This window comes from Gouania willdenowi, chromosome 16 (assembly GCF_900634775.1).
Source record: "Gouania willdenowi chromosome 16, fGouWil2.1, whole genome shotgun sequence".
NCBI classification, from domain to species: Eukaryota; Metazoa; Chordata; class Actinopteri; order Blenniiformes; family Gobiesocidae; genus Gouania; species Gouania willdenowi.
In genome coordinates this window covers 20,177,750-20,198,468 of record NC_041059.1, presented here as the reverse complement: position 1 = coordinate 20,198,468, position 20,719 = coordinate 20,177,750, and the positions used below count along the sequence as shown (strand labels likewise).

At 37.0% G+C, this 20,719-nt stretch overlaps 1 protein-coding gene across 1 annotated transcript in view; it reads right to left on the bottom strand.

Moving 5' to 3' along the window:
* LOC114477864 (CUB and sushi domain-containing protein 3-like) overlaps positions 1-20,719 on the bottom strand; it is a 243,390-nt gene that overhangs the window by 153,403 nt on the left and 69,268 nt on the right. Inside the window, 7 exon segments of the mRNA XM_028470524.1 lie at positions 241-344; positions 2,717-2,838; positions 3,445-3,569; positions 4,288-4,375; positions 6,493-6,570; positions 7,620-7,732; positions 16,228-16,474. Coding sequence (XP_028326325.1) covers positions 241-344; positions 2,717-2,838; positions 3,445-3,569; positions 4,288-4,375; positions 6,493-6,570; positions 7,620-7,732; positions 16,228-16,474 — 877 coding nt within the window.

Below are 20,719 nucleotides of genomic sequence, written 5' to 3'. Positions count from 1 at the left end.
AGAGGATCCTTCAACTCCCAAAGGAGAATAACACAGTGAGAACATGGCAGCTGTGCTCACAGAAGTCCTGCTTTGAACCCACATCTTTGGAGCTGAAAAGTAGGTTGCACACCATCGCTTCACAACGGACCGTTATAGAACATGCATCAGGTTTGTTTCAGTTTGTACTTTGCATACTATTTCGTATAAGGCCCCAATGTGGCAAACCAGATGTATGAATTTCTTTTTCTCATTACTTACACTTGAATTACGGTTTTAGAGTCACCAACTTCCCCTCCGTCTCCAATGGTCAGCGAATCATAGCCAATTTCAAGGTCAAACTCCTCAAAATTGATTTGGATTACCTGTAAGAAACAAACATTGCAGGTCACATTGACACTGTCCTTTTTATATATATATGATGTTTTATATATATATACATATATATACTTATAATATACTATAATCAACCATACTACTCAATATTTTGAATCCTTTGACCTCTATGGAGTCATTCTGTGTACATACAGGAGTAACAATATTCAACCTAATAACACACACAACAACCTACGGAGACACAAATCTTGTCTAAATTATTATTTGAATGCCATTAAGAAAAAAAACTAAAAAATAATGAACAATTTTTTTCTCTGCTTGACATCATGAAACATATTTACGAAATGAATAACCACAACAATTTAATTAGTTATCCTAATGCCAAATTTTTTTTTTAAGTAGGGTTTTGGGAGTACCATATTTTTCCTCAGACAACCCATAATGTTTAATAAATCGAATAGACATACAATGTAATAACTAAATAAATAAAAAAAATGTACTCAACAATTTGCACTCAGTATGTTGGAGTATATATTATCCAATCTTTTTAGTTTACAACTGTATACATTGTTAGTTATGTCTTACTCAGAAAAATGGAAAGATGTAAAAATCACTTTAATTGTATCTGACATTTCAACAACAATATACCGTCGCAACACCACCATAATGTCACTCCTACTATTACTATTTTTACTCACGGTGACACAACACCGTGGGATATATGCAAGTATGAACCTTAAATACAAAGTCAATGTAAATAACTAGCAAGTCCACCAACTTCATAAAACAGTTTAGTGGTAAAGATGCACTTTAAGTATCAGCAAACGCATAATTTCTAATGTATTACGACTGGTTAGAAAACAAGGCTTTAACAAAGAATGTGTGACAATATAGTATGCTGATACAAATAGAAGATGCCTCATACGTTCTTGAAAGTGATTCAAAAAAATGACAGCTGCATCACATTATATTATTTCAGAGCATGAATCATATTCGTGACACAAGCCATTGCAAGGCAGGTGAAGAGGTCGAGACAAAGAGTCATATTTGTCTGATGGGATGGCACAGGAATCCTATTCCTCAACAAACAAACATAGGCTCAGAGAGGATATTATATGTATTGACTGAAATGACAAACACTGATTAAAATGGTAATTGTTTTGAAGATGAAAACCTTCTTGCTGAAACATTACATAGTACTGTGTGACGTCTGAGCATGCATGGATTAGTGATGAAAGAAAGGGTGTCACATCTATCGGTGGCTAGTTTAAGATGGCACCTTGCTCACTCACTGGCTCTTGGTTTTGTGTACACAGGGAGGACAATGTTTGCACGATATTCATGTATAACAGCTCCATTACATTGTTAGCATAATTACCATAATAACGCTAATGGAAACAAGTTTCATTGCCAAGTCGTGGGTTTATTTGGCTAGGAGAGCACAGCGGTGCAAACCTAAGTCACGCAACGGTCCTCGTGAGCTTTGAATGAGTTTTGGTTGGTTAAGTATTGAGTATTAGCAGGATAGAGTTTAGCTGACACTATTTGATTGTGACTCAATGGCAGAATATCAATAGCAAGACAAATGTATGTATGAAAGCCCATTAGGGGAGCAGCTCTGACCTTGTCACTTTAGGGAACCAACGGTCTTGTTCAATCTCAATTCTCTCGCGCTCTGGTATTTATGTTACTTTTGATGAATGGAGCAAAACATACCACAGTCACACTGAAATTGGTGGAGTAAACATGTAGAGACTGAAATTCAGCAACCTAGTTTAGTTAAGGAAATGGTGACAATGAACCTAGTTCAAATCACATGCATATTCTATGCAGGATAATACAACCTTGGCAAGCCCTGGAAAAATAATTGCATGCATTTAAAAATTCCAGAGCTGAGGCTCTGTGGCCTGTGAAAAAAAAGTGTTTTTACATTTAAAAAGGTCAGGGTGTCTTCACGAGGGAACAGGAAAACAAGGCTGTTTGGATTTATTGAATGACTAATGAGATACCAGGAAAAGCGTGTATGAGCAACACATGCTCCATTTTTCTAATGTCTTATATAAAACATTTCTAGTAATAATCTTAAACAGATAAATGTAGAAAAAGCATTATTAGCAGTAAATTAATATATAGCACATGAACATGCCTGCAGGTTCCAATGACACCTGTAGACTTTTTCATTTGCCTTGCTAACTGTGTCGGTGATCACAAGCCTCATTGAGCTTGTTATCTCAGCCATCAGCATTTTCTGACAGAGATATTGGCTATTGTAATGCTGCAATGCAGATCATCTATAGGCTACAAAAAAGAATTAGCAAAGTATAAAACTAAAAAAACACAAACACGAAAACACAACTTAATTATAATACTACAGAAAAGCTAATTCCTTATGCTTTCCCACCTTGTTTGGATCGCTGGCAGTGATGATCCACACACACTGGGAGTTACTCTCATATTGGATTGGGAAGTTTGGGGATGTGAACGTGCCTGAAGGTCCCTGAAGATTTGATCCACATGTTTTAACTGCGACAGTGTAAAAAACAAGGATATGCAGCATTATAGAGCATTATTGTTATGCCATAAGTCCCAAACCTTTAAAGTTGAGGTCCGGCTCGGTTTTTGGCTGCATGATAAAAAATCTAAGAAAATGGTTTTACAATTTATCTGAGGAAAGCAGGTGTAAAGAACTTCATAATATTCTGACATTTCTCGTTTAAAATATCTCTGATAGCTGTTCAAAAACGTATGAATTTTACCATGTACACATTGCAGAAAAAGAAAAGTAACTCGGCTTAAAAATGGATTCCACAATTAATATTGATTAAAGCATTGCTCTGACGGCAGAGTAATAACTCCTATATTGCAATATTGCTGAAGGTAATATATTATTTGCACAAGCAGATAGAACGTCCATTAGCTGAGTTTCCATTAATCAAAATTTAAATGACGCTCTAGGTATTGTGAAACAAAGAAAAAAAGCCAGAGCATTTTGAAATGGGAAAGCAGTGTGCAGCAGCAGAATCCTTCATACATAATTAAGCGAAGTGAACCTCCCTCTGCATAGAGCCTCTATCTAGAGGCACTGTCTTAATCAAGCTGTTTTATTAGCTCTTTGGATGCGTCGCTTACCCTTGCAGACGGGCCTGTGGTCACTCCATGCAGCGAAGACTTCGGCTACGCGCTGGCAGGTAATCGTTTTGGAACCCTGCAGCACATGGTCTTCATCACAGGTAAATTGAGCAGTTGCTCCAATGCTGTGGAGATGCAAAGAGCATTAAATCTTGACTAGACAGCGTCCTTTTCTCAGTAAACACTGAAAATAAATTTTTGCATCCACCACCAACTGTTCCACTCAGGTATGCAGTTTCTTTAGGGAATACTCATCAACAGGTGACTCCTACTTGATAGCAACAATCTCATTACTCCTGCTGTCTTCTGGCATTTGTTTTGATCTGACTGATTCCAAAGGGCATACTGATGGTTATACTGACTCCGAGGGGTTATATTCTTTCACAATGAAAGAAGATTCTGTGAAGGTTGCAGATGAATCTTCAAAAAAAAACTCTGACCAAGTCATAGGTTGCGCTCAGAATCCCTTTGGAATAAAAGCTGACTGTCAATTTTGCAGATGGCTCCTTCAAAATAAAAGCTGATTCTATGAAAGTGTCCTTTACCTGCAGCCTCACTCGCATTTTCTTCAGGAAATACAAATGATCTAGTTGTTATTGCTCCCTACCTCCTTTTTCTTAAGTGCCAGTGACTATTTAATTGTCGCCTCACCTTTTGTTATGATTAACGAGTTTAAGGTCCATCGGGTTTGAATAATTGCATCAACTATTGCTACAACTTTGTTTTTTTAGGTGCTTTTAAGATAATTAGTCATAAAACCTTAAAATGATGTTGTATTATTAAAGCAAACCCACCAAAGACACAATTTATCTTTGCTCTTCCTGCAGCAAAACATGCACTCACCTGAAGTCAGAGCCAGTGCGTTTACCGTTGTCAGGCTCCCCTGGGTCGGGGCAGTAATTAGAGACTTGTTTGATTCCTCCTTCATTCACTGAAGAGAAAGAGAAGAATCAACACCGCTGTAAGAAAAACACTTTGCGATATCTCCCCCAACAACAAAACCGTCTGAATACTATTAGATAACGCTGCCTATTCAACAAATCAGTCTGGGAAGAGAATTTGGTTCATGCAGACAGACATTCAACAGTTTGACCTCACCTCATCAGACTTTTATTGCCCAGCAATTATGGAGCGGTGTTGTGAATTCAAACTTGTTCTCTCTGATATCAGTATGAGCGCCAAGGGTAAACCCAACTCTCTTACCGAGGCTTAAACTCTCAAATGCAGCAAAAATCGCTCCCTCTGCCTTCCCATCCATTTTAACTATTTTACTCTTCTTAAAGCTGATAACCGGAGTTCCGGAGAAATATATGTTATGTATGATTCTTTTGAAATGCAAAAAAATATTTAACTCGTCTTTTATTATGGTCTACTGCCGGAGGTCATTCATTTACGTCAATATATATAAGTCCTGCCTTCGTCCTATAGACCAGGGGTACTTGGAAACATTGATGAATCTATTTCCAACATGCTGAGTCATTTTTAAGCCTATTTGAGACACTGTACATGCTCATCCAACAGCTTTTACACCCATTGACAATAACTTGCATTAATGGAATAAACAATATTGTGGCCTTAATATCCTACTAATTGTTACTAACGTGTTCTGCACATTACTAAGAATTGAGGTAAATATATTCTCTGCTATACAATGATTGTAATGAACAAAATTGATATTTAGTGTGCGTTAAATGCAGAGGTTGTCATTTTCAAGCTATTAACAACATAAATAAAACAAGAAAGGTTACTAAATTGGAGTGACAAAGGGGTTCTCCTAAACTGAAAGGAGGCCTCGGGGGTATGTGAGACAAAAAAGGTTGGGAAACACTGCTATAGACCCCTATACAAACGGAAACGAGCGCCGTGATCGCCCAGCCAATAGGCTTCGACTTCCTGTAGCGGAGTCTGTCAATCAAAGTGAATGCGGCAAACAGGTAAATAGGATTTTGGCTCTTACCTGACCCATAGGTATATCAATGCGACTTGATGCGACCTTATTATGTTCCGCAATGCGAGTGCACAAAAGTAGAGGCGTGGCTTCTGGTAGACTGGCAGAGACAGTGGGAGGAACTGAAGCTGTTTATGGTGGGACATCGACACGTTTCTCAGAAACTCCGGATACCAGCTTTAATAAAGCTTTAGGAAAAAGCTCTTGCATTTTATCTCATGGTAATGTTGAAATGGGCCCCAGGAAAGAAAAAGCACCTTATTTGAAGGATGTAAAATGTTTAATCTTCCCCTCATTGTATTACACTGGTCTATGGAAAATCATGGACGTTATAAATGAGAGTTTTATCAAATGCTATGAGACATAACTACCAAAACCAAGAGCTATGTTTTTTCTCTACTAATCTTAAATACTTCAAGTCTCATTCATTTGTGTTTTTTAGGAGCTTCATCAGTTTTGAAGGTAATCATGGCAGATTATAATGCAGTTGTGTTCAATTACATGCAGTAAATCAGCAAGGATTACAGCATCCTCTCAGTCTTTTAAAATTATACACAGCAGTGCTTCGAAGAAACACTCACAGTCCTGTGCGTTATCCATGTCTACATGCAATGCTGCAGCTATGACACATAAGGTAATAAAGATTACAACCTGTAATCGTTAATGTGTTTACCACACACAATTGAGTGGAAGAGGATTGTGCTCTAGATTTATGCTAATGAAAAAAGCTCAACAAGAAATTAAAACTCAGTCAGTGTTGCCTGAAGAGGACACAAATCAACCGGTAACTGGATGGTCACTCAACCTTGGCTACAGCTGTAGATCACACAGTGTACGACTATAACTCTATCAAATGCATTGCCTAAGTGGTTCATCATCAGTCGAATATGACACCATCCATACCTGGTTAAATGCCATATTTTACGGAGACACTGCACATCTGTAAAATCAAGTAACTTAACTTCTTCATCAACTGATTCAAAAAGAGAGACAATAAGAAACAAAGAGCTAGAACATAAGCTCTACACAAACAAACAAAAAAAAAAGATGAAACAAAGAAAGCAGTTGCATAAGTTAAAAAAACAACAAAAAACACTTACTTAAAGACAGTTTGTTAGTGTTGTCCTTTCCTGGTAATAATTTTACCCCTCTGGATTTAAGCTCCCCAGAGCTTTTCACTAGTCAAGAGCAAATGAAAGATTTCATTAGATAAAGGAAGTTACAGTAATAGATGTGAGAAGATACGATACAATTGTTTCTTCACCTGGTCTTATGAATAAAATGTGACAGATGTGCATATTTCACAAATAAACAGCACAGACACTGGAAAATAACACTAAACACTCTATTAAACCTACTGTAGGTTTGTCCCTGTTAAGACACATTGCATTTTTAACAGCTAGAGCACATTTAATCTTTTTCTTTGGTAAGAAAACAAATGCCAAATTCAAGGAGCGGCGAGAAGCGTAATTCTATTTTACTTCAAACAGTCTAATTAAATACAGCAGGGGGTAGATTGCAAATAAAAAGGGGGGATGCAATGCAATTGGTCGTCATCATTAACAGAACAGCCAAAAGCAAAGGAGTGGTGCATCAAAAGGAAACAGGACCATTTGGTGGTGGTGGTGCGTCTCTTCTGAACTATACTCTGTATATCAGAAAGTCATGTGAAGGCGTTACACATAATATATGTATTTGTTTTTAGTGACTAAGTTAGGAATAAGCTCATAAATCTTAACTGAACACAATATTTAACAATATTTATTTGATGGTATGAGCCACAGTGTGCTTGTTTCCCTGAGTATTGTTGTGCTCTTCTCTTTAGGAAACCTGTGGGTTCACATGTGGCTTAGAGCCAGGATTTTAGATTGATTGAACATAAAGCAGATTGTCTATGCAGCCCACACAATGACTTCAAAGTCAAGCCAGAAAACAATGTCCTAATAATGAAATTTTGAGCATATGGTGCTGCATTTTTTAAAGAGGGAAGTATATATGGTATTATTTATAAAACGTTTGATTATCATGGTCCTTTGAAGTCAACGGTTAAAAGAGAAAAAAAAAGGTATTTGTGCCCTCAACAGGGATTTATTCACACTGTTTAATATTCAGGTAAGAAAGATCAAAACCATGTTTCGTAATTACACTGTTTTTCCCTACCATGAACCTTTTTGTTTAAACAAAGTGCCCTCTATTAGGATGTGCAAATGAAGTAATCATGTCTTACCTTGATACTGAGCCCTGAAGCCTTTGTGCCGATGGTTACTCTCTGTCACAAAATGCAGCCGGAGCCAGTTTTTGTTGCTTATGATTGGTGCCGGAACATTCACCCCAGTTACCCTGAGTTTAAAAAGGACAAAAATGGTTGTTTTTTTGTGTGTTTTTTTTAAAAGAATAAGATATGCTAAAACAGGATTTTTGACAAAACATTTTTCATTAAATTTGAATGACTGTTTTACAAAAGATAGACACAGTTTTCAATTTATAAATCGACTTCATTATTCTGGGACAGGAAAAATAGCTTTAAGTGAGACACCAATCAAAATTGAACAATTTATATTAATGTGCAGTGTTATCTAGTTTGAATAAACATGGATTGATGGTTGTGTTTGTGGCACAGAGCAAGTAACCGACCACGGCTGCTGGTAATGGTGCAACGTACCTTTAACACCTAAGCCTTTAATGAGGATAAATCACTTTATCACTTGTACCATCAATGTGTCGTCACAGATGGAAAGTGGAAACCATCAATATTAAGCAGTAAACATGAAGCTCAATTTAGAATCACATTAAAAAACAACACAATGGCTAAACAATAAAGTCAATGGACTCACGAAGAGACAGATGACAGCTAAAACATGATTGGAGGAAAGTTTTGTCATTAACAACGCACCACCCGGAGCATAACGAGCAAGTGAAAAGTGATGTGAAGAGAAGAATACACTATTTCAAAGAATTTAAATAAACAAACTAAATTCACCATAGCTCTGTAAATGTATTAAGACCTCTGCTGATGGTTCACAACTAGGTGAATGTGCACAGTGGCATGTATGATGACCCAATCATTTTGGCCACGTTTACATGGGAGCTTTAATTCCTCTTTAAAGTGGAATAAAAGTTAATTCCTCTTTAACCTGACCTTGTAAACAGTTAATTCCTAATGCTAATTTAATTCCAAATTAAACTTCAATCCGAATTAAGTGGCTGGTTTATTCCGATTTTTAATTCCGAATGAGATAATTCCTCTTTCTTGTAAACACTTAACTTGGTTAAAGCCGCTTTAAGTTCATTCGGATCGTTTTGCGCTGGCGGCCGCCTGGACTCCAGCTGAGACTATTTAATAGACATGGATAAAATGAAAAGAGTGGATGGACGGAGGCATAGACATGCAGACTTTTACACGGACTTATTAAACACACACTGACCTCGGTAAACACGGTAAACAAAACAGGCTTCACCGAACGGCTAGTAATAGGACCCAGAGGCGGAGTAAATGCGTCCCCGTACTACATTCACAGGCTGTAATATCACCAGTTTATCATTTTACCAGTTGTTAGAGCTACTATCTTTACTAGGGAGCAAATATTTATTCCTGGTGATAGTTTTCTGGAGTTTTACTGGACTTTTTACCAGTGATTAGTTCCTGTCTCTCTTCCGCTCCGAGTTCCAAACTGAAACCGTGTGTTATTGTCGAGCTGCTGCTTCAAAACTACAATCAAAATAAAGGTGAAAACAATTCTCATGCGTGGTGTTCTGTGTTACAGCCGACAATAAAAGGTTTGTTGTGTTTTTTTCCTGATGTTCTCCCCCTGTCCAATCAGAGCCTTCCCAACCTCCAGACCTAAAGCGGAATTATCTAAAGCCAAATAAACAGGTTTTCCATGTAAACCTCAGTTCGGGAATTACCATTTCCATGTAAACACGAAGCAGAACATTTTAATTCCGAATGATTTAATTCGGAATAACTAATTCCGAATGAAAAAACATCATGTAACCGTGGCCAATGATAAGTGATTGATTGGTTTCCTACTGCTGAGTGCTAGTTTGACATGCTTTAGAACACATATACAGAGTTTGAAATAAAGAATTATGAGTTAAAATATTCACAAAGCCAGCATACAGCATTTATAGTGTCAACACACTCAAAGTTTAAAAGCTAAAGAGCAAAAGGACACAAAGTTATAGTATGTGAAGTCAAAGTGTCACAATAATACAATAAAGTTAAAGTTCATTGAACAAAAACTTTCTTTATCACTACCATTAAATTTAAATCATGGAATACTGACATGAAAAAATCCCATTGCATAATTAGGGGAGGTTCACAAGGAACAGCTTAACAGCTGTTATATTCAGTGAGTCAGCTTTAAAACAGGATGAAATAGGATGGAACATAGAGAAACTTGCTGTTATTCGCTTACAATGTGTCTGCTCTGGATGCTGAGCATGTTCCAGACAGTCTTAGAAAAGTGTTAATGGAATTTCTGGTTCATTTTCTACATTTATGTAGATTGTGGTGATTCCAAAGGTCAAATAAGAAGCTTTCACAGTACCCCCTCTGACACCAGCCACTCCTTGATGGGTTTCCACATATTTGGAACTCTTGTTGGATTGGTGGAATTACATTCTTAAAAAATAACATGCCATGCACCAACACATTGGGAAGGCAATCTGGCTTCTCTGATTGGTTTTTAGATACATGAATCTAATGAATAGATTAGAATATACAAATACCGTAATAGTGTTAAAATTTAATTAAAGGCATTTGGGCTTGAGCCAGAGGTTAAAACATGAGATGTTCCCCATGCTGCTGATGAAGTAGGAAGGCTGGGTCTGGAAAATACTTAAAAGGACTCACTGTGTGTGTTCATACCTGTAACACCTTGTGTCCGTACCTGGTTTTCACATCACAGATTTTTATTTCGCAAAGCATAAATATGCTCTCTTGTTGTAGAAACATGGATCTGCCCAGGATTTTTGACGAGCCCTTATTTACTAAATATGTTAAGCATATCTAAATTAAAGTGGCTGCTCATTTGCATATACCTGTATGGATGTATTCTATTATCTGAGCACTTATGTGTATATGCCCATTTTATTGAGATCCTTTTATTTAGCAGTAACTTTAACACGACCTGATGAGACAGACAACAGAACATACAAAATAAATGGCAGACTAATTTGAAAAACAAAACATTGTAGAATTTTTTAATTATTTGCAATTGCTGGTTTATAGCAAGCAATCAAGTTTAACGTTTATTCCATTTTTTTTTAAATTTTGATTGCATTAAGTAACTTTGTTCTACTTTTAATCTTAGAACATTGCATTCATGTAAAAATACAATTGGCATCATGGCTGCCGGTTATATTTTAGTTTATTTGATTAGCAAACTAATTCCGAGTAGTGATCTTGTTTTATCCAAATTATCCATCAAAAGAGGAGATGATGGCAGCTCCTAGAGGGGAGTTAAAATGTAATTGATTTTCACACAAAAATTGACCTTTTTGCCTGGTATGACATTGATAAAATGCTAATGACTACGATAAATGAATAGAAGGAACAAGGCCGGCTTTCAAATGGATAAAGGAGGAGAATCTCCTTTCATGTATCTTGCACTGGATGCAACAAATTACAGCACCATTTCTTCCAGAGGCCGAAAAACAAAATGAATTGTTCTAATAAAACTACACCTATCAAGTTTCACCTATCACTTCTGTGCAGTGGCCTCACCAAATTGGTATTATAAATTTTAAGCCACTGGGGGTCGATGCAGCGGATACACAGTGGCAGAAGGAAAACATGTTTGATAAATATTTACTTCATTTAGTATATTTGTATATTCATTACAAAAATGTACTAAAACCTTAAGCTCGTTACATCTTATCTTACAGCAGAACAATTAAAGATGTCTCCACCTCTGGGCAAAGTTTCCACTTTTAATGGTTAGTTCTCTCTGTAAATGTGCACTACTTGTTTTTAATGACAGCCTGATGAGGTTTTTAATAGTCATCGGGATAAGGTAATTGGTTAAAAGAATGTTAAGGCAATTGCAAACAATTGCCATGGCAGCACTGGTTTCTTTTTCCATCATTGACTGGAGCTGTAGCACTTGGTCAAAAGTTGCCAGCCAACCCCTGTTGAAATGTCTCTAAGGTGGGTAAAAAGTAATAAATGCAACAGAAAAGAAGAGTTTTCTCTGTATTTCTTTAAATAATTTAAAGGTTTGCAGTGTGGTTTTTGAAGATTTCCTCCTCTGGCAAGTATGATGCTTTTTTTTTTTGACACAAACAAAATTTAAACACACTTCAAAGCTTTTAGTTTATAACTAAAAACCAGCACTAACAAGGTCGATTTGGAGTTTTACAGCTGTGTGTCTGAATTGGAAATCATGAGTGATGTGTAATCTACAGCTGGGTGTATTTGCCCTTTCAGAACAATCAGAACAAAGGTCAGACGAATAACAAAGAAGTATTTTCCCTTGCCCAGCCAGATTTCACTGCAGGTTTTATATCAAAAGAACTGATCTTTTTGTCTATTTTCACAGTGATTGATGTGTAGCTGAACATCAAGCTTCACCAGCCTGAAATCAATGACGTTATTTGCAGAGCTGATGAAAGTTTTCGATTGATTAGAGATAAAAGTCCAAAATGCATACACAAAAAAATGTCTTGGCCTATGACACGGATAATATATTTTTAACGAACTTTTTGGTATCAAAAACATTTTAAAATTTCTGTTTATAGTCATGGAAAAACATGGTGTTCAATGATGCTCATAATAATTCCAGCCAGGCTGGGCTCACTGGGAAATACAGTATACTGAATTTTTTTTTTTTAAATCACAGTTTTAAAGTTGATAACTTATCATTCCCTCTCTGTTTTTACCCGAAAAAAACAAAAAAACAAACTATGAGGCAATATTAATGTTAAACTTGGAAGAGTTTATGACAGTCAATCATTGTTATGCAGCTCTAAACCTCAAGGGTAAGCTGACAGTTTGCTTACCTCAGCCTGGAGCTGATGCTATATGTTAAGATGTTTGAAAGTTTATCTGTCTAACGGCCTTCTACATCCTAAGAGACACTCATAACAAGACAGCCAGTGGGAACAATAAATCTCATGACAGGGAAAGAATTGCTTAGGCTCAATAATGCCTGTTTGCTAGTTTGTGTACGTGTAGATGTTGAGAGGATTCATTTTTGTATTATTGTTGTTTTTTTAAAGAAAAAAAAAAAAAAATCAAGTCTTATGGCAACTACTGTGCGTGACAGTGTCTGACTGTCAACATATTGAGTGTGACATGATGAGTGGTCAATGAGTGAGTAGTAGACAGAACACTATTTCTATACTTTAAAGGGACAGTGCACATTGATGAACGTGTAAATGTAAATATGCCAGAATTAGCCAAAGACTACTTTCCATCTGCAGTCCCTGGCAAGTCAGAGTAAATAATATTGCAATGACAATACAAATGGAAAATACAAAAACACCATAAAACAGACATGGGCAAATAGGCCCGCGCTCTAATTTTGGGGGGCCCCCAAAGCAAAAGCACAAAATCACTTCAGAAAACATGAAAAATTACAGAAATATACACTAGACTTAGTAGACAGCATAAATACCAAAATGACACAAAAAACAGCAAAAAAACTAAACAAAAACGACACAAAATATGGCTAAAAAAAATCACAAAATGACAACACAAATTGGCTCATAACACACAAAACAACAACCCAAAAAAATAGAGAGGAAAATTCACTAAATTACTTCAAAAACACACAAACACACTGTATTAAGGTTCACATTGGTCATTACTGTTGGCATGAATGTTGATAATGTGGCCCTCTGATCAGAAAATCACATTTTTGTGGCCCCGCTGTGATTAAAGTTGCCCACCTCTGCCATAAAAGAATTGAACAACTGACGCACACCAATGACAGTAACAAAGAACACTGAGAAGACGCAGAAAAGCTTAAACTTACAACAAACAAAAAAAAACATATTTTGGTTGAGGACTCTTTGATATTTTCACCAAAAACTGCTTGAAAATTCACAATTTAACACAAATATATTCTCCTGCGACTATGCTGTACTTATCAGCCAGAGCAATAAGACCACAGAGCAGTGAAGTGAATAAACCTGACTATCACTTCATCTTCTTCTTGATTTCTTCATATACCAAAAGTGAAAGAAGGAAGAAAAAAGCAGTGAACCATTACAGGCCCATAGCAGCCATGACTCATTGATATGTGTGGGGAGAAAACACTGGCCAGAGTGGTTACATTGATTGTACTGTAGCTGAAATTTAGTTAATGCTGCTTCTGATAGAAAGGTGTCAGAATACAGAAAAGCAATTAATGGACTTAGATAAAAGGACAATATCACAAATATTAGGTTGGTAACAAAAGATTACCTGTGTAAGTATTGACAAATATAGAAAATAATGTAATGCCACCGTATTCATAACATATATATTCTGCAAGCAGTTAATGAAATCCATCATTAATCCAAAATAAGCACTTTATACCTGTTAAAGTGATATTATTATTATCTACCTCTCCTTTCAAAGGGATATTTTAAGAAAATAGGTTTTTAGGTTTTTTTTTTTTTTTTATATCAAGGAACTATATTTTAGTCAAATATGTAGTAGAAAATGATCTGCCCCCAATTTAAATTACAGACAAACAAGACCTTAACACTAGGAAAGTGACAATGTAGAGGTAACATTTGCTTAGTAAAGATGCTGTTTGATAATAATAAAAAAATAAATAAAAATAATAATAAAATAACAATAATAATAATAATAATCATGCATTTCATTTTATAATACGCTTTTTCATAGACACTCAAAGCGCTTTTATATTGATGTTCATTGTTCTTTTACTCCACACATGGTGGTGGCAAGCTACTAATGTAGCCACAGCTGCCCTGATATTGGTCAGTACATATATTTATTTTGAAGTTGATAGGATATTTTTTCTTATTAGTGTTGGCTGTAGAAGTATGTTACATGTGGTGTTGGTATAGTATGTTAAGTTTGTTGGAAGATTGCAACCAAATAAATACCCTCTCATTCACTTTTCAATTAAAGAGATCCAATGACAAGAAATTGCCAAAAAAAAAAAGGCATTTTGCTAATTTCCTATTCATAATCACCTCATATTTCCAATGCAAATCCCTTTGTTGCACTTTATATGAGAAAATAAATCATTGTACAGGGCCCTCGGTGGAGCACTGGTTAGCGTTAACGCCTCTCAGGGTGAAGCTTACAAGTTGAAGTACGACTGGTGGTGCTTAATTTGCTTTCTGTGAGCCTGGTCGAAGGCTAGGCTGAATGTTGGGTCTGCAGTGCCTTGCACCCCGAGTCAGCTGGGATAAACTACATCAACCTGCATACTAATGATATCATTAACAACAACAATCTGTTGTCATAACAAAAGAACAGAATAAAAACCAAGACCACATTTTCCATCTTAGATTGCACTAGATGTACAACGGCACATATGTGATTATATCTCTGGATGTTCAAAAAGAGAGGCAGTCCTGTGAGTAAAAAAGTTATTTCTGGTGCTTTTATATCTTTGAGAGGAAGGCATCCTGCTGGTCTGTCAAAACACATCACAGTCTTCCTATATCTGCTCCCTGTCACACTCGTCTAAGCTTCGTCAACATACAATACTTAACAGTCACGGCACACTAAGAGCAACTCTCCCTCTGCCGTTAGGTTACAAAGTTTGGCACGGGGCACTGTAATTATAAAACAAATTAAAATAAAACCAGTCAAGTCTCTATGTTGCAGATAAATCTACAGTGACATAAATAATAATATTGATATTGTATTTGAACAAAGAGAGTGTAAGCGGTCTGCAACCTTTACTAAAAATCTTCTCAATGAAGACAACAGTGTGTCAATTCTATACAGTTACAATTATATTGAATAATGTTACGTAAACAACGTTTATTTTTTGAGTTAATGTATTTGAAGTGCTACAAAAAATAACTTGAATTTGATAACATATGATCATGTCGGCCAACACATGCTAATTGCTAATTTCTTGCAATATATCAAGCATGCATATTAAGAAAGCACGTTGGCAGTTAAATAAGACTGTCCCCACACAAATGGAATCTCTAATCTCTTCCAGAATAGTGTTTTTGTTAGTTTAGTTATATTAACAGAGATTTAAAACTTAAGGTTTACCACATGTGCAAGGAAAGTTGATGGTCTGTAGATGTTGCAGGAGGTGAAGTAGGAAGGTGGCAGAGTTATTGCACAATGTGATTTACTTTTAGGTTAACAAATGGTTTTTGTCATAATTTAATTTGAAGTTAATGTCACTAATTGTCAATACCCTCTGTAAGAAATAACAATTCAGTATTTGAATATTTTTTTTAAAGCTACAGGGAGCCATTGCAAAAGAGTCAAAGAGCCACATGAGGCTCCAGAGCCGCAGGTTGCAGACCCCTGTAAGCAGATAAGCAAATGAACGCCAAAATGCCAAGTGACACATAATAGTCACACTGATCGAATATGTAAAGTGATCAGTTGTTCCCTGTGAGCTCTTGATGTATACTTTTTAATTTGATCAGATTCTATTCTTACTGGCAGGTCTTGAAATCTCAGTCAGTAGCAAACATGTACTTTAATTACAGTCAAAGTGGATTTAGTTCAGCACCAACATGAGCATGGGGAAGTTTTTCCATGGTTGGATTGCACAGTGGAATCAAACGGTAAATCAGCAAACACCAAACTAAAAACAGAATCTTCACACTGAACACAAAAACAACATGAAAATCCAGCATTACAGCCTTAACACCGTCTCATGGGGTCAGCTCACCAGATAGTTGATGGTTCAGATCCTTCAATTTCCAGATAATCGGATTTCGTCTCCATTTGAAATTCTGTGAACACCAGAGAAATGGTGTCTCCCGGATCTGCAAGTATGGTCCACTTACATTCCACGCTACTACCCAGGCCTCCAGCACCTCCAACTCCCCCAGTGCCGGGGGAATCACCAGTGGGAAAATCAAAACTGGAGATAAGCCCGCTGGAGCCCCTCAGAGTGCCACCACATGTGTCCTCACCTGTCATTCACCAAAGGAAAGAAAAAAGATTGAAGAATAGATGGTGAGAAAAGACGTGTTGCTCTCTGGGTTATTTCAGACTTGTTACATAAAGTTTAACAGGGAAGAGAAATGGCAAGAGACATCAAACATCATGTACTTGTCCAATTAGATTTACGCATACCAGTGAAAGGCTGACACAAACCAAAAATTGTTTCTAATCTCTTTTTCACTAATTCATAGGTTTGCCCATCAAGATACAGCATTTAGAATTATCCATCCATGAAACATGCAAAAGGATCTTTCTTTTTTTTTTTTTTTTACAGAGAAAAGTTTATTTTCAGACCAGTTTACAAATAACAGTCAGACTCGGTTTCGGTCACAGGATTCTGGCTTCCTGTCTCAATGTTGGGAGGAAAGCACTAAATATCCCTGCCTCAGTGGTCTTAATGGTTATTTTCAGTCAAAAGTTGGGACTTTATGACTGTCCCCTAAAAGCCTTTTTCTCATTTGAAAATACAAACAAATGGTAACAAACTGGGCTTCCATTATTGTAATTTCTGCCTTAGTGTGTGGCTAGACACATCAGCTGAATGTTAATGCACTCCAGTATGACAGTGGCTTGGTCTATTTTTTTCCTCCTCACGTCAGATCTCGGCCTCGTTTTTTCTTACGCTCCATCCTCTCTGGTGAGTCCTCTCATATATTTCCACTATTAGTCCCTTCTCTCCTTTTTATCCCTGTTTCTGCCTTTTTTCCCCCCATGGAATTCTAATGATGGCAGAGCTTTCACAGTTTTCACATCATTTAAGACTAATATGTGACAGTCAACCATGCCAGCCAAAGCCTTTGATGGCTCACTGCTGCAATCACGGTTGTCAGAGCTGCCACTCTTGGAACATTTCTATATGGTGCTTTACAGGATTGGTCAAAGAACAAGGAATTGCATGTATGAAGTTGAAAAGTAAATGAATGGGGGGAAATAAAGGTTAAAAACTGGGTAAGGTTGGGTGGTAGTTAACATCTGACAAACGGTAACTTACAGCTTTTGATCAAAGTCCTGAGAAGAAGGGCAGCGAGGGAACATTGATCCAGAGTGAAACCTCAGCATAGTTGACATACTGCATGTATTATTCACACATATAACGGACTTGCACAGAGAATTTAAACTCGGCTAGTTTGCTTATGACCAACAAGGTCTATAACAAATCTAATTACCTGCAAGTTTAATTAGTTCCTGATCAAACCGACTAGAGTGTTTTCCATATATTAGTAACTTTCAGTGAGATACTGAAATATAAAGAAGCGCCTCAGCAATTTATAAAGTAACTTGAGTAACGTTAAATGGATGTCAAGTGAAGCAGCTAGAGCTCACCAGGAAAAGAATATTACTTTTCAACCTTAAACGTAGACACGAGAGCGACATAAAGTGTCATCATGGCCATCAAGGCAAATTGAGAAATCAATGTGTGTTGGAAAATGAACAGATGGTAAGAAAGGAAGTGTGTAGCAGACATAATATGAGATATGAGTGAGGAACAAAAGGCTTTGGAAAACACTTTACAAAAGTAAAAACACCCACAAGTTTAGTGTCAAAGAAAAGAAAACAATATATAGAGCAAGCCTATTTAAAGGTTTTTCACCCATCCCCATTTGTTCTAAGAACCCCAAAAACATAGTGTTTGAGGTTTGTTTTCCCAAACTCTCCTGTTTTCCAGAGTTTTTGCCTCTGAAAAGTCACTTTCTGAGCAACTCTACACAAACAGGCTGATTTGCGGCCTACTTATGCATATTCATGAGGGGGGGGGGGGGGGGGGGGGCTATAGACAGGACACTGACTTCATATACATACATAGCACTGCGTGAAGGACTCTGACATCCTCACCTTCGTGGGCGTGTCTGTTTACATGTCAATCACGGCAGAGAGCTTCCTGGAGGCGCGGCTTCTCCAGCTCAGTGCCGTGTCAAATTCGTCATCAAAGTAGGAACGCGTCATCAAATTGGAGCGAGGTGTTTGGGCTCATCCTGCAGTAAGAAAGGAGCAAATCACCCCCTAACTAACAATTCAGGGAATCAATGAAAAAAAAACACGTGATGGCACAGAAAAGTCCATTTAGCATAACATGGGCCCTTTAACTAAAAGGATCCTCTATTTAAATGTTACATTGACATTCTTTTTATTTCTTGAACCTTGTTTTTTTACCCCAATGTCAAATCTGTCTTTTGTTAATGTTGAAGTGGCAAGACTTAAAATTCTCACTTGAAGATAAGAGACAAGGGACATGAATAATTGGAAAAATGTGACTCATGCCTTCAGAAAAGGCCTGTTTTGAGTTTGTGTAATAGGTCAATATTCTTGTCACAATCTATGTCAATATTCTTTTTGGTTTTGCTGTTGTAGTTTTGAAAGATCAGCATTATTCCTCTTGAGAGACTCTTGAATGTAATGTTATCATCCAGGACATGAACTTCATAAAATAAACCAAAGAAACTATTCAGTTAAACTGTTGCATTTACCAGATCCTTGAACACAGCAGGCTGAGTTTCCTGAATAGATGAGAATACTAAAGCTGTCAGATACCAATGTCATATGAGGACTAGTTTAGATTAATGACAATGGGGCCTATTCTCTTACACAAATTCTACCATCCCAACTCTTGACACGCCCATCACGCAAAAATAGACCCAACGCGTAAGCCTGTGAATGAAGGCGGTTTGATGAGCTTCATTTAGAAGAGGGTGGACTGGGACATGAAGACACTTTTTTCAGCTGTCTGGGAATCATAGAACATGGTGTTTTCCTATCATTTGTAAATGTCAGTCAAATACGTGAAAATAATAAAGCACACTTTTAATTTGAAAGGCCTTGTGTATTAGTTTGAATAGATTATTGCAGTGCGCTGATTGGCCGCATTTTTCTATCCGAGCCGCAGTTAAAACCTCTCTTTATTTTCTCCCTCATATTAACGACAGATTTATGTTTGTTTGTGTAGCAATCCCAATTTTATGAACTACTTCCATTACTGCATTAGAAATGATAAACACATCAGTCATCATCATCATCATCATCTGTCATCAATATCCTGTGAGCTCTAAAGCCTGCACGAGTGCAGCGCTGCAGGTTGTAGAGATATAATGGGAGGGGGACTTGGCTTTCTTATAGAGGAGACGGAGATATTTGCATCTAGTGAGATAGATCCATTGGTGTCCTACATAATAAGCTATTTTACATTTTGTGTGTTTTACTTGTTATTCACTCTTGTACATGATCAAACGGTGGTTTTACGTTGTTTTTTTAAACGTATTTTTTTGACATAGAATGAAAATTCTGAGCTCCATCAGTGTTTCCTCGAACGAGATTGTAGAGCCGACCCGCTCACCTTGGGGTTTGCACTCACCGCCCTCCCAGGAAAAGGAGTGGATGGCATGGATAAAATAAAATGAAATGTAATGCATTCAGTTGTGTCACGTATTGAACTGGTAAATTTGTAAATAGTGAACATATTAGAAATCCCGATTGGAAATCCTTTGCGCTACCTTCCCCACAGGTTTTCATCTCGATCAATATTTCCAGGATGTCTCCAATTTAAGCGATCACATAACTGGCAGAATGATAATCATCAATAAACCATGTGTGTTCATTTCCGATCAATGAATGGTACAGTGGAAAGAGAAGGAAAATGTTGCAGGTTTATAAAATAAGCAAGGAAGAAAGAAATAAAATGAAATTAAAACTTGGTAACAGTGACCATTTGAATAGATGCTTTCTGGGAGTTTGTTTTACAATACTATTAGTCCGTGTGGCATAAATTGTAAGTACAATGTAAAGACCCTTCCCGGTACACTTCTCTTATTCCAGGATCAAAAGCATGTAGGAGGCAAAGAACTTAAGCAGATGGGAGAGTACGTAAGGTTGCGTAATGACAGATTTGACTGGGAACGCCCACATCTCAGGCCTGTTCAACCCAGTGTGCGTAACTGGGATGAAGGCGCGCAGTGACTGACTTAAGTGGAGGGGGAGAATAGTATGCAGCCAGAATCAGCGCCGCAGCATAGCTTTTATTACTTACGGGTCCAAGATGAAAAAAAGTTCATAACAATAAAGCAAGTATTCAGGATGTGGCAAACATGCATTTGGCTATAGGCTGAATTTCTTTGATAATCAATGTATTGTGAAAAAAAAAAAAAAAAAAAAAAAAATGTATCCTTACTCTTGTTATAACAAAAGACCTCATTTAATTCCCCATGCATTTATGTTTTCACACT